At 42.0% G+C, this 15212-nt stretch overlaps 1 protein-coding gene across 1 annotated transcript in view; it reads right to left on the reverse strand.

Moving 5' to 3' along the window:
- The window catches only part of bmp2k (BMP2 inducible kinase), an 81084-nt gene that overhangs the window by 1128 nt on the left and 64744 nt on the right, over window positions 1–15212 (reverse strand). Inside the window, exon 16 of the mRNA XM_079569135.1 lies at window positions 737–1818. Coding sequence (XP_079425261.1) covers window positions 737–1818 — 1082 coding nt within the window. The remainder of the gene's footprint in view (window positions 1–736; window positions 1819–15212) is intronic.

Below are 15212 nucleotides of genomic sequence, written 5' to 3' on the forward strand. Positions count from 1 at the left end.
CCCCCATTTTCTCTCCTACTTTTTCCATAAAAATTGTTATCCTTTTTTTAATTTTCACTCATTTCTTTCCCAATTTCCCCCCAATGTTTCTTACACTTGTTTTCCCCAATGTTTCCTATTTCTCCCAATTCTTCCAGACTTTTTCTCTCATTTACTTTTTATGTTTTCCCCCCAGTTGCAGTGTTAATTTCGTCGACTAAAATATTCAGTCTTAATTTTAGTCAAAGTGATATTTTTTCTGACTAAAACTAAACACAACGTTTTTCATGAGACTAAAACTTTGACTAAAATGTCGAGATATTTAGAATAAAATAATGAACTAATGAAAAGGAGAGACTAAAATCATCCAAACTTCTATTGACCGTCTGAAAGAGCCTCAGATCATGTCAATTCTCTGCCAATGGAGCAGCTCTGAGCTTTGTCCATGAAGCAGAGGACCAAGATTAAATATGATTATGATGAATATTATAAAAAAGACTACATATGTCTTTAGTGGACTACATTTACTTGCAATTCTAGTCGACTAAAACTAGACTAAAATTGAAGATATTTTTTTGACTAAATCTCGACTGAAATTGAATTACATTTTCTAAAACTAAATTAAAAGTCAAAATTAACACTGCCCAGTTGTTTAATTTTTTCCATTTTACCCATTGTGTTTCTCTACATTGCAGATGAACTCGACACTGTCCCTGTGCATACTTCTACATAATCCCGTAGAGCGCTCGGTTCCCACCTCGACGCTGATGTTCTCCTTGGAGTCGGACGCGCTCAGGAACTCGTTGCTGCTCTGCGAGTCCCTCCTCCCGACCTTCTTGTGCCGCCTCACTTTCTCCGGCGTGCGGTAGCTGTTGGGCTTGTTGCTCTTCCGCGCTCCCGTCGGCGTGCCGTGGTGCCGCTTCCCGTTGCCGCCGCCGCCGCTCGACTCCTGGTTCTTGGTTTTCCGTTGCCGTGACGACAGCTTCTGGAGGCTGCGCTGCTTTAGCCGCTGCTGCTCCTTCGGGCTCGACTCGTCGCACGGCGGCCGGGAGAAGATGTCCTCGGCGCTCCTCGACGTCGCGGGGAGCGTTTGCGGCGCGTCGGGCCCCGGTTGGAAAGGCGAAAACCCGAAGATATCTATCCCACCGCTGACGCCGTCCTCCGGGGAAATGGGCGGAGTTTGCCCCCCCGTCGGCAGCGTCCCGGATTTGGACAGGTTCCGGCTGAACGGCGCTTTGGTGAAGACGTCGAAGTCGTCCGGGCGTTGCTTCTCGTGGCTGACTTGGCGGAAAGGCGCTTGGGCGAAAATGTCTGAGGTGCTGTGCGTGATCCCGAGCGGGAACGGGACGGCGCCGAACACGTCGAAGCTCTCGGATTTCTTGGGGAGCGGGGCGGGCTGCTTCTCCGGGGACTGCGGCGGCGTCATCAAACTGGCGGGTTGACCGGAAGCGCTGGGTTTGGCGGCCGCGCTCTTCCTGCCGCGGGTTTTCACTTTGCCCACGGCCTCGCAGTCCGAGTCGGAGCTGCGTTCGTCCTCGGAGTCCATCAGCAGGGGGCGCTGTCCGAGGTTCTCCGGCTCCGTGTCGTCTTCGCCGCGCTCGCTGTTCAAAGCCTCCTCCTCCTCTTCCTCCTCCTCCTCCTCCGCCTCCTCTTCCTCGCTGCTTTTGGGCGAAGGAGGGTCCGATTCGAAGTCGCTGTCCGAGTCGTCGCCCGTCTTTGCGCTGCTCCTTCGGCCCGGCCTCTGCTCCTTGGCGCCCCCCGCTGGCTGGAGGGAGTCGAGGACGGCGGCTGGAGCCATGGAGTCGTCAGCTTTCGGATCAGGATTCACCGCAGCGGCGCCTGGAAAAGACAAATACATTTGTTTCAGCCTGTGAGCGCAGTCGTGCCTCTCTCAGACGGAGCAGGAGCCAGTGTCCTGTGCTGATGTGAAAAAAAAAATACATAAACCTAAAACAAACAAACCAAATGATATGGTTAAAAATCATCAAATGATATCCGCATGAACACCAACGCAGGAAAGGTCTCAGTTTTAGTTCTGCTGGACCTGAGCGCTGCCTTTGACACAGTGGACCACGAGATCTTACTTCACAGGTTAGAAAACTGGGTGGGAATCTCTGGTACTGCTCTAAACTGGTTCAAGTCCTACCTCTAGGACAGGACATACTTTGTCGAAATTGGCAACTGTGTCTCAGACAAAATTGTCATGACTTGAGCCGTGTTAATTTCGTCGACTAAAATATTTAGTCTTAATTTTAGTCAAAGTGATATTTTTGACGACTAAAATTGGACTAAAACTAAATTAAAAGTTTTTCATGAGACTAAAACTATGACTGAAGTGTCCAGATATTTTAGTCGACTAAAATAAGACTAAATAAAAATGAAAAGGAGAGACTAAAATCAGCCAAACTTCTATTGAGCGTCTGAAAGAGCCTCAGATCATGTAAATTCTCTGCCAAATGATCAGCTCTGAGCTTTGTTCATGTGGAGCAGCTCCATGAAGCAGAGGAACAAGATTAAATATGATTATAATGAATATTATCAATGCAAAGTCGACTAAATTGACATGCAATTTTAGTCGACTAAAACTAGACTAAAATTGAAAAGTTTTTTTGACTAAATCTCGACTAAAATTACATTACATTTTAGTCAAAAGACTAAAACTAAAACTAAAATAAAATATGTTGTCAAAATTAACACTGGACCTGTGGAGTCCCCCAGGGATCAATCTTGGGACCCCTCTTATTCAACTTGTACATGCTTCCATTGGGTCAGCTAATAAACAGCAACAATGTGTCGTACCACAACTATGCAGATGACACTCAAATCTACGTGTCACTGACGGCTGGTGAACATGGGCCTGTAGATACACTCTGTCACTGCATCGAACAGATCAGTTTGTGGATGCAAAACAACTTTCTCCAACAAAACTGAGATCATTGTTTTTGGCCCACAGACACAAAGTGTTGTCAGTCACCTTGAGTCTCTCTCTCTAAAAACAAAAAATCAGGTTTGAAATCTAGGAGTAATCATGGACTCAGACCTGAACTTAAACAGCCACATCAAAGCCATAACATCAGCAGCTTTTTACCATCTGAAAAACATGGCTAAGATCAGAGGAATAGTGTCAAAACCAGACTTAGAGAGACTTATCCATGCATTTGTCTCCAGCAGGTTAGATACTGTAAGGGCTGCTCACAGTCAGAGCTGCAGAACATCCAGAACGCTGCTGCTCGAGTCCTGACAAGAACCAGGAAATACGACCATATTAGTCCAGTGCTCCGGTCTCTGCACTGGCTTCCTGTCACTCAGAGAATAGACTTTAAAACAGCTCTGCTTGTTACAAGTCTTTCATGGTTTAAAGTTTTAAGTCTAGATTGAAGACACATCTCTTCAAACTAGCTTTTAAGACTTAGATCGCACTTATTTGATTGATTGATTTTTTAATATTGTTTTATCTGTCTGTGAAGCACTTTGGTGTTCCTTGTGTTGTTGTAAAGTGCTATACAAATAAACTTTGATTGATTGATTGATGGTTTAGCACCAAAGTACATCTCTGACATGTTACAGCCGTATGAACCATCTCGGGCCCTGAGAACCTCAGGGAGGGGCCTCCTGGTGGTTCCCAGAGTCAATAATAAACACGGCAAGGCTGTGTTTCAGTTTCATGCAGCTAAAAACTGTACCAGTCTTCACGAGGATGTGAGACAGGCCTCAACTCTGACAATGTTCAAATCCAGGCTGAAAACAGTTCTTTTTGCCCGAGCATGTGACTGAAAGTATTTTATCTGCACTCTTGCCTTTTGCCTTTTGTATTGGAGTAAAGTAATAAATTCTCCACACAAATCCTACTCAAGAAAAGCAGAGATCTTCAAAACCAGCGCTTGAATTCACTTTGTTGCTGCCAGTGCCAGTGCCAGTGCCGGCCTCCTCAAACGTCTGCAGTGAACTCTGGATTATGAAACATGACAGCGGTTTAATCCAAACAGTTTGTCTGAGATTGAAGCAGAAGGAGCTTCAAGGAACTCAATATGCTCCGGAGAAAGCGGACTTAAGACCCGCGACCTCGCCCCGGCGGATTACGGGCTTTCAAGAAATATTACTTTTGTTTTTTAATCCCATAATCTGTGTGGCACTTTCGCTACAATAACATTCGCGTGATCTTAATCCCAGAGGTTAAACGCCACGATTCTGGGACAAAGGGCTGAAAGCTGAATTACGCTAAATGTGTACGTCGAACAGAGTAAAGATACTTTTAATTAAGAGGGAAAAGTACACAGATTCGTCGGTAGCAACAAAAAATGTTCTTACTTTGAAATTCCCATTGTACTTTTGTTATTTTACTGCACAATGACTATATTTTAATGACACAAACACAGAAAAAATCTGGGCATACATAATTTCTTAAGGCACTATCCCTAATTTAGTAAATGTAGTCAAAATGAGACGAAATAGGTGTTTGTACTGTCACGCAGTGCTGCTTCTGTCAACAAAGACTATGAGAAAATAATGATAATAATAATTTGTTTTTCTAATTAAAGACCAAGGCAGAAAGAATAAATGACCAGGAAGTGATGATCAGAGGACGAGCAGACGCTTTTGGGAAAAGTCACGTTCACAATGTGGACATTATAGCTCTAAAACAGGTCAAGATAGAAGCTACCAAGCTCTTCCACGTTTTCCCTATTTAAATATGGTTACGTGAAGTGTTCCACTACAAAGTATAATTACACAAAATTACACAATGTAGATTTTCTAAGCGGATAAAAGGGGGGACTATATTGTAAGGCGTAATAATACCAGGAGTAGTTTGGCATCCGCACAGTAAAGTGAAGATTACTGCGCGGATTTCAAACTACTCCTGGTATTTAACACTTTACGTAACCATATTTAAATAGGGAAAACGTGGAAGAGCTTGGTAGCTTCTATCTTGACCTGTTTTGGAGCTATAGTGGAGAGAGGGAGAGGCTAAATGCTAACGCCGTCTGCGCTGTGTTTACGTGACTGAAGGCACGGGGGAAGATCAGACAGGTCCTAAAGAACTCGTCAAAGCTAAGGTAAGAATCTCAGTATCTCAGTATGTAAAAACGGTGGCCTAGTCCTTTAAACTGATGAAAAATGGACTAAAACTATCACATTTAGAAATGACTAAAATGTGCCTCAACCCCCAACGCGAACTCCAGTGGGAGTTCGTGTAGGTTTTGGGACGGGTGTGTTTGGTGTGGACAGCACCGTCAGTCGTAGACGCCAGTTTTGGCCGACTGCGTTGCATTAAGAATGCTGTGAAGTTGGTCAGCGAATCAGCTGGATATTTGAAGGAGAGCTTTTCTACTGTGTTTTTGAGTTATTCTTTTGGCACTAATTTTGCCAGACACTGTTTGAAACAGAACGGAAAAATGTACAAACTACTCTCTGACATGAGCAGAAATATTAAAGGTGACAGGCCTCCGAGAAAACAGTTCACTTGCACGACGTTTGAAAGGGGACCGAGGTATTTTGTTACAATTTACTCCTCAACGTAGGCGACAAATGTTAGGCGCACTGTGCAGCTGTCAGGCTGGGTCTGGGGTTCAGGCAGATGCAGGTGAGACGGAGCAGACGAGACGAGACCCGAGTGGCCTGGGCTGCCAGATACTCCTCCCTTCTGTTCAAAAGAAGAACCGTCTGGACAGCTCCTCGCAGCCGATCATTTCACCATTTCACCCACATCGGTCCAATCACGCACCGGGAGAGGCGGGACTTCATCCCCCCAAGAGGCGGAAACGTCACCACACTCTACCAAAACAATGGAGATGGCGTGCGCGGCGAGTGATGCGATGTTTTCTTCTGCTCTTTTGTCTGTTTTAAATCATTTGAACAAAATGTTACTCTCTAAAACCGGAGCAAGAAACAGCGTTCGAAGCGTTCCTCGTAAATAAGGACGTTTTTGGAAAGGCTTCCTGCCGTTTGTCGCTGCGACGTATCTAGCGTTGCTCTGATTGGTTGATGCCGTCGGTCAATCACGCCCACCAGGAAATCGTTGAGACCATGCTGCTCCCAGACTATATGTTTTTGAAATATCTATGAAAAAGCATGTCGTTTGGCAGGCCAGGCAAAGACCTGAGCAGACAAATAGTCGCCCTGCCCTTTCAAACAGTGACAGTGTGTCGGGTTGGTGTGAATCCTCCTTTAGAATAAAAGTAAGAGAGCTGATAAAAACAACACTGCCATCGCGGTCGTCCTTCCAAATCTGACTGAATACGTAACCCCTTTTCGTCGCATTTTGACTATTTGGGTCGACCATACACAATCAATCACATCATTTTTGTATTTCCTTCAGGGCTTTTTCATGAAATCTAAAAGATCTGAAAAAGGATGCCCAGGCAGTCGCTCACTCGGTTCAGCTAATGCTTCAGCTACAGCATGCCTGTCTACGAAATCTGAAAGTGAGCCCAATTTTTAAATAGGTTCAGACAGCTGCGTTGTTTTGAAAGGTAAAAAAAACACCAACTGTGTTAAACAATGACAACACTGCATTGTTGTGAAGCCGCCGTTGCTGAATGGGAAACGCCGATCCCCCGCTGTGAGCGAGTATCCTGTCTAAACTGGCACATGGAGGTAATTATCCGGCGCAGAACTAACAAGTACCTACAGACGCTCCTTCATGTGCCAACGCCACTTTGGAAACTGCTGTTCTCATTATCGAATCTAAAAACAAACGACAAGCCGCTTCATGTCGGACCAGAGCGAGGAGCACAGACTGTGGCGGTTTCGCCGACATCAACAAAGCTCAGAGCTGTTCCTTTGGTGGTGAATTTAAATGATATGATATAATTCAAACTGTGTCACTGAGGGTCACATGGTTTCTGATCATTTTTTTTTAGACATAGTTTAGTCTCATTAAGGGGGGACACTGCTCTTTTTTTCTTTCAAAATGTTAAGTTTTGGTCCAGTTTGGGCTCTTCACATAAACCTTTACTTCTACTTACTTACAACTCATCTTCACAAAAACACTAATTATTGCACTGATTAAATGTTTCTCCATAGATTTACGTGATCGTGATGTACTGCACAAATGACAGTGTTGTTCACCACATGCAGTATCCGTCAAAATGTTTCTGTATTGTTTTTTCTTTTATTTCAAGACTATTTCAATCGTAGGAATTTGGATGATTTTTAGTGTCCAGAAAAGCGCTATATAAAACCGATGAATTATTATTATTAGTTGTAGTATTGCTTAACAGTAGAGCTGTTAACCATGCACGGTTATACCAGTATAATACTTTCATACGGCTGTAGATGATATAGTTTGCATGTCACTACAGCTGACTTTGACTGCAGTCAGGGCCAGAGGCAGACGGAGATCGCAGCCTTTTGGGTCGAGGATCCTATAGCCAATCGGATCCTCCGGCTCAGTGCTGCACTACAGAAAGTAAATATCAAGCATTGGCTTAAATGACTTGAATTGAGGAAATGTATCTTGTTTTGAACGGTTTTCACTCATTTAGACACTTTTCCTGATCGGACCAAGTTTACTTTGCTTGTTTGAGGACATTTCAGACCAGTTCTAGGGTAAATCTCGCTTGAAATAAGAAAGTAAAATTGCCAATGAGATAAGAACAATTTTCTTACCCCATTGGCAAAGAAAATGACCTGAAACAAGGACGAAATGTATCGAAACGAGTCAGAAACATCTCAGAACAAGTGAAATAATCTAGGACAAATGCCCAAGAACTTCTTAACTAGTCAAAACAACTAAAATTTTGATTATTATGCTCAAATTGAGATGTTTATACTGATCTAGTTCATTACTTTTTGCAGTGGGGACATTTTCTTGGGTCTTTCACTTGACTTTTTTGTTCCATTACCCTCAAGAAATCACTGTCTTCCTGCGCCTCACCTCAGCATCAGGACACAGGACAGTATGAATATCTAACAGAAACTGACACAGAATCAACATTCGTGTGGTCTTAAACTTTTGATCCACTGCAAAAACAGCCCATTTCAGTTTATTTCTTGTTTTCAATAAAAAGATTTACACTTTTTTTTTGGTCTCACTCACGTTTCTTCTTGTTCTATATTGAAGTTCTACTTTGATCTGGGCTGTGTTTGCGAGGAAAGGGCACAGGATTTTTAACCTGGATATAACTCCGACATGTTGTAGAACATCACCTGTCACAAATGTGTCATTACCCACAGCTCTATCCTGCTCTCCTGACAATAAAAAAACGTGTCAACTGCACAGAGGCAGGTGAACTTCACTGTGATGGAGATGAAGGTGCAGCAGTTATTGGCTTGTTGCACGGTATGGCTATGCTAGTTCCTCTGACCTGAAGTTGTGAGCGCCAGTACTTCCTGTCTGTATTCTTTTCCTATAGAGATTAGCTCAGACCTGCTGGAACAATGATCATATTTTCTAAAGATTACGTGGTGGGCAGTGAGTTCCTGGTAGATGATCATTTACAGTGTGTTCAAATCTTGATGTAGGATGTAACGAGTTCAGAGGAGACACCTGTGATCATAAAGGATTCATAGTTTGTCTTGAAGCTAAAGGCTAGCATGCTATAAAAACATATACAGAAAAAAAAATAAAGTAGGACATGATGGTTTATATGCAGATTAGTTTATATTTCAAATATTATAATGAAATTAATGTTAGCCTTTAGCTTCAAGACAAACTCACTGATCCTTATAAACATAGACGTCTCCTCTCCGGAAATATTTACTCGTTAACCTGCAAGAAGTGATCGTCTACCAGGAACTCACTGTGAAAAAAGATGATTCAAACATGTCTGAGCTAATCTTGATGGAAATTAATACGGACAGGAAGTACTAGCGCCCACAACTTCAGCTCAGAGGAACTAGCGTAGCCACGTTGTGCAACAAGCCAATTGAAGCAATATTATTTTACCCGTTTTTCATCCCCTTCATGATGGAAGTAGACCCAAGTGTGAGTGAATTTACATGAATTAAAAGAACACAATGGTTTTAAATGAATTTAAAGTTGTATCGCCAAACACACCGTTGTCGTTTTGTATCGTGATATAAATGTTTGGCCATGTCGCTCTATTGAACAGGTGTTGAGGACCACTTCGAGAGCCTGATATGGTGTGAGTTTGAAGAAGCTAAATTGAAATATTTCAGATCCAAATGAAAGATTAAACTGAACTGCATTTTAAATTGTGCTTCAGACTTTTTTCACACTAAATACTAATAAATCTGAGTTTAGTTGATCATCATCTAAACAATTGGGGGCACCGTCGAGATAAGGGATTACTTTGAATCGGGGCATTGAGTTGCCTTGAGCGAAAATGAGACTCATTGAGGGGTACGCAAGGCCAAAAAGGTTGGGAACCACTGCGTAAATGATACCAGTCTGGGGGGGGAAAAAATCATATACAGTATCTTTAAATTGTAGTTTTGATGCTGTTGGTCCAGGGACAGCGCAAAAGTAAGATGGTTGAGAATGCCCATTCACTATGATAAAGTTATTTCCAAATAAGGTGTCCCTCATATTTCTGTTTAGATTTAACCAGATTACTCTTAAAGGGTAATTTACCAAGCTTTCCTCATGAGCAAGGCGAGTAGCACGTGCAAAAGTGGATCAGCAGCAGACTTATATATCCATTTTTACTCATGCAGCATGTCTTATTTACATATCAGATTCATGGGCCATGAAATGTTTAAGTGCAACATGCCACAAAACAGCAGATTTCATTTTTGAGCTTGCACTTGCTGTTTAGCGCCTGACTTTATAAATGACCCCCTCTCTTGCTGAGCTTTGTGCCAGTAAAGTGTAGTCTGCGATTTCATTGTTTCAAAAGCTATTCATTTTCCAATAACAGGAGCTTCATAGGCGCATTGAGTTGCCTTGTGTACGAAACCCTCACAGCTAGAAGGTCCCAGGTTCGATTCCCACCTGGACGGGGCCTTTCTGTGTGGAGTTTGCATGTTCTCCCCGTGTCTGCGTAGGTTTCCTCCGGGTGCTCCGGTTTCCCCTACCACTAAAAACATGTACAATAGATTCCCCTCTGGGACCAGGACTCCCCTGAAAAAGAGATTCTTAATCTCAGTGGGACTATGATGGTTGAATAAAGGTCAATAAAATAAAAATAAACCCCGTATAAATAAAGTTGCCTTGCCTCATATCTTCAACACCAGGAAAAAGCTCTATGATCAGCACAGGGTGATGAAAGAACAAATTCTAGTACTATATTTAATGCAGCAGACTACGCTGCCCCTACAGGTCAAAACTACAACTACACTTAAGGGAATGCAACAAGCTGTTAAAGCATTACTAAGTAACGTGATTACTATAATAAATCCTTTCCATAGTCCCTGTGGGGGTAGTACAAGTGTTTATGGGATGATTGGAGGGTCTTTCATCTCCCCCTGGTGTCTCTGGCCAGAAAACCATGTTTGCAACTTGACTGCCACCGGTCCGGAGAAAGCAATACACACTATTAGAATCACGAAGAAGAAGCTAACAGACAAATGGGCAAAGCTAAGTGTGGGCTAGCGTCACTTTAAACAGTATTTACAGCCAAGTTTGAGTGAAAAAAATTATTTCCATTGTATAATTGGATGTACAATATCCCTCTCTCCCTTCATCTTTCCTGTCAGCGTAGTATTTACTCTCCAAGACAATTAATAAGTTAAAAAATTGTAACTTGCTACGACACCTGCAGTTGCGCTTATGGCCTCTAGGGGGAAGAGTTACTTAGTACTGCTTTAACTGCTACGGCAATCAAATTCACAGTGCACAGGCTCCACCGGGGTCCAGACCAAATCACCTCGAGGTCAGGAGTTTGAGAAGGACTGTTGTATCATTAAAGTACCGGAATTGAAAAAATGTAATGGTACCCAGCCCTAGTTAAAAGCATCATCAGTCAAACGTGCGATTCTTGGTAAAGGGTAAAGATGTGTGTCTGTTCCGTGGGATGAGCGAAGGTCCATCTGAAAGCCACAACTCCGAGTTCTGAGACTGCCTTCACTGAGGAATTGGTTTGGTGAAGGGCCACGGTCACTGTAGTCTATGAGGCCTGACGTTTACTCCTGCTGTATTGTGTCATATTCTTGGATAAATGCTCATTTTAACTCTCCTTTGGTTAATCTGTGCGTCCATGCATTAGGGAAATAATGGCAGAAATATATATATATATATGATTAAAAGATCAATAAGCAAATTTACATCTAAAATGTTACATTTCAAGAGTATTTACATTTTTGTCTCATTTCACTGCCGCATTTTCTGCCAGTTATGTCATAGTTTCTGAGATTTCTCGCACAAAGAAGACAGCCGTGATCAACATCTCGCTCCGTGTGTTTCTGGCGGAAATTGTCAAAAATCAAAAGGAAGCTTTGAATTCATTTAAAAGGCGTTTTTTATTCAAGAATTACATTTGATAAGAAATACATTCACACTGATATGATACAGGGCTTTGTACAGTCAAAAACAAAAAGAGCATTGACCTAAAAGGCTCGTTAATCCAAAAACGTCCTGAACTTTTCGAGAAATAAAAGGTCACAATGTTAATGAAAAGTGGTAACATTGGAAAAAAAAGTGGATGTAGCAAAAGAATTGGTTGATTTCAAATATTTTCTAGGCCTTTCTGTGGAGTTTGGAAGCTCTCCCCGAGTCTGCCCAGGATTCCCCTACCACTCAAAACATGTACAATAGGGTGAAAGTGATAGTCTGAGCGGCCGTGAACTAGTGGAACTTGATAAAATAGGATTCTATAAAATATTTTAATTTCATTTCATTTTACAGTTGACTAAATTTGTGTGAAACGTTAAGACCAAGTTCTGATGTTGTTGGTCCAGGGACGGAACTAAAGGAAGACACTTTGTTTCAGCTCAAATAAATGATGCGCATTCAGAAGAAACGGTCTTTTATGGAGTAGATGATGAACATGACTGGTCCGTTTTCTGGTTCTGGACGACAAATCTTTAAGTATATCATCGTTCAGGTATCGGTATTGAAAACCAAGTATCGCTAAAGCACCGGTTTGGAAGAAGCTCTCAGACACAGGCTTTTTGCTGTTCTGCAGTGACATACAAGTGTCTCTCTCCTGTGACAGACAGGGGGCGCTGTAAACTTGCAGCAGAGACCCCCCAAAAAAACGCCTTCAGAACTTCAGTCTGAGTAGGGAAACTAGCGCCCTATTGTACATGTTTAAGCGGTAGACACAGGGAGAAAAAAAAAAAAAAATCAAAGCTACATCCACTTTTTCCCTGATGAAAAAAAAACAAATCTAAATAAAACCTGAAATGACCAGAAAAAAACCCCTTAAATGTAAACAAACAAAAACACGGATTCATTTTCAATCATCGACAAATCCTTGGTCCAAAAAAAACCTTCACATTTCCTCGCACTTTCACATCGGTTTTAAAGTGCATTTTAATTTGGCCTAAAAAGAATTTTAAAGTTTCCCATCCACCAGTAACACACGGACAAGATGTTTATGGCTGTCTCGCTGCATGAAGCAAATCAGGAGAAAATGAAGCGCGTTTGTCCTAAAGCAGGCAGTGAAATGAGCAAAAACATGGCAGAAAACAAACTTACCTTCCTCTATTATTACTATTATCGTTACGCTTATAATCAGCTCTGTACAAATTAAGTGACTTCATGACAAGATGGTTTGTCTCTCGCTTGTTGCTCTAAGGCGGAAGCAGCAACAACGACCTCCTTCAGACCCAGCGTTAAAATCCACCAAGAATTAAAATAAATAAAATATAATAAGAGATTGCAATAGCTGACAGGTTTGGTGAAAGAATATAAATCAAAATCACATTTTGAGATTCAACCCAAACTTTTAAAAGTGGAACTCTGGCATTTCCCTCCGTTTGTAGCACAGGCATTTTGAAAGTGTCGGATTTAACGACTGGATCAGGTTCGATGTCCCAAAAGACTGTCCGGCCTGCAGGTTTACAACAACGCTGCGGTAAACCTGCCGGAGCCACCGCAGATTCAGGCCCGCAGCAGCAATGCTAACTCTAAGCTACTAATGCTAAGCTACTATTGCTAACAGCCATTAAGAGACGCTAACGGGTGCGTACCTATGTTCCCCCACTTCTATTGACGGAACAGTTTTATTTAAAAAAATGTTTAATAAAGGCTTGTTATTTAGCCTTGTCTTTTGGGCAATAATTTCCACTAGGTCGTGCGAACAGAAGCAAATCCACATGTGCTAAACCAAAGGCTAAAACCTGATGAACACTGGCAAACATTGAGCCTAGTTGTGTTTTGTAAAATAGAAACCTATTTATTTATGCTATATTCAACTTCAACTTACTTTAAAATTAATTTAAAATTAAAATATACCTATTGCTTAGAAACAAGCATTTTAGCCAGTCGTTTAAAGCAGTACTAAGTAACTCTTGCCCCAGAGGCCATAAGCGCAACTGGATTTATACCAATTGTCCGGGAGAGTAAACACTACGCTGACAGAAAAGACAAACAGAGAGAGGGATATTGTACATCCAATCACACAATGGAAATAATTGTTTTCACTGAAACTTGGCTGTAAATACTGTTTACGTGGAGCTAGCCCACAACTAGCTTTGCTCATTAGCCTGTTAGCTTCTTCATGATTCCATTAGTGTGTATTGGTTGCTCCGGTCCGGTGGCAGTCAAATTGCAATTGTGGTTTTCTGTCCAGAGACACCAGGGGGAGATGAAAGACCCTCCTATCATCCGATTAACACTTGCATTATTGTATTATTGTATTATCCCCCCCAGAGGGACTACGGAAAGGATTTATTACGGTAAACAAGTTACTTAGTACTGCTTTAACTCTCTGCTCAGCATTTTACAGTATCACATTATGTTCTCTATTTTCCGCTCTGTGGCATGTCTGATATATGTTTATTATTATGTAATAAACACATGTTCTCAGACGGTGTTTAAACCCGTCTTTGCCATGACAAAAAGCAGTTGGGCTTCGGAGCTGGTTTTAAAGGAGGGTCTGAAGGCGTTTTCGTGAGTGTGAACATACAGCCCTTCAAGTCTGGGATTGTATGAAACTTAAAAGAAAAAAGCATTTACAATAAAACCTCATTGTCAGTGGAGCCCAGCGCAAACAAATCCTTTAAACAACCCTCGGAAAATGCCAACACATCGAGATCATTTTCTCTTTTACGATTCACACAAAAGCGTAGTTCGCACGACAAAAATAACGACAATCGAAGCGCTTTACACTGAACTCCACCGACGCACACGACACAAGAGGCTGCTCGAAAAATCCTCCGTTCATTTTCTCATTCCAGCCCCGAGTTCGAACACAGAAACTCCCTTTAAACCAGTTTGGCTTCGACATTTTGGTTCGTAGTTACATGAATTCGAGCGCGTACATTCAGAAGCTCGGAGGCTCGTATTGCATTGGTCTCTGCCTGGATTAACTCGCACTATGGACGGTCTAACTATCGCTAAAACACAGAGGAACGGCTGGGTATTAGTTTATAAAAGTCACATTGACGGAGCAGGAATGAAGAGGACAGAGGCACGAAGCTTATTGCTGCTTAAGTTTTTTTCTTTTTTACATAGAAACAGTGGATTAAAGGTGCTCTGTTCTGCTGATTAGGGGCAGGATAAATGATATAAATGAGCAACAAAGATTGTCCTCAATCCTCCAGGTAGATACAACACTGAAGGCTTCATCAGCAACTGGACATTTTTCAATATACATCTTTGCCGACGTTTCGAGAATAATCCAAGTCTCTTCTTCAAGGGGCAAAGCTGTTTAGTCCCATCAGATGTTAGACTGGGTGGTAACATACTCCAGCACAGGAGTTGTAGATCACACAGTCACCGGGCAAAACTTAAAGGGATATTTCAGGATTTTTGACATAGGGCCTTTCCTAGTTGTCCCGAGTGTTTCTGGAGATATTTTTCTTGTTTATATTTGAAGAGTTTAGTGGTGCTAGGCTAGTGCTAGGCTAGTGCATGTCTATGGTAACTAGTAGCCTGCATTAAAAATCTCTTCAAAATCATGGGGTCGTCCTCCAAACGTTGCCATGTCTGATTTGTAGAAATCTCCTCTGTGAATTCCATGTGTAGTAATGCCGGCCGCAGGTAAACAAACTAATGTAGATCCGGTAACCTGGCAGATCACTCCGCCGCTGCGTAGTTTACAAGCAGGAAGCTGATGCTGCTCAAATATAAGTTATTTTAAATGAATTATGGTTAGATTAAAAAAATGATTCAGTCAACACAGACATGTATTTGGGTAGTTTGGTGTTATATGTGATATGCCTCA

This window comes from Gobius niger, assembly GCF_951799975.1.
Source record: "Gobius niger genome assembly, chromosome: 1".
NCBI lineage: Eukaryota > Metazoa > Chordata > Actinopteri > Gobiiformes > Gobiidae > Gobius > Gobius niger.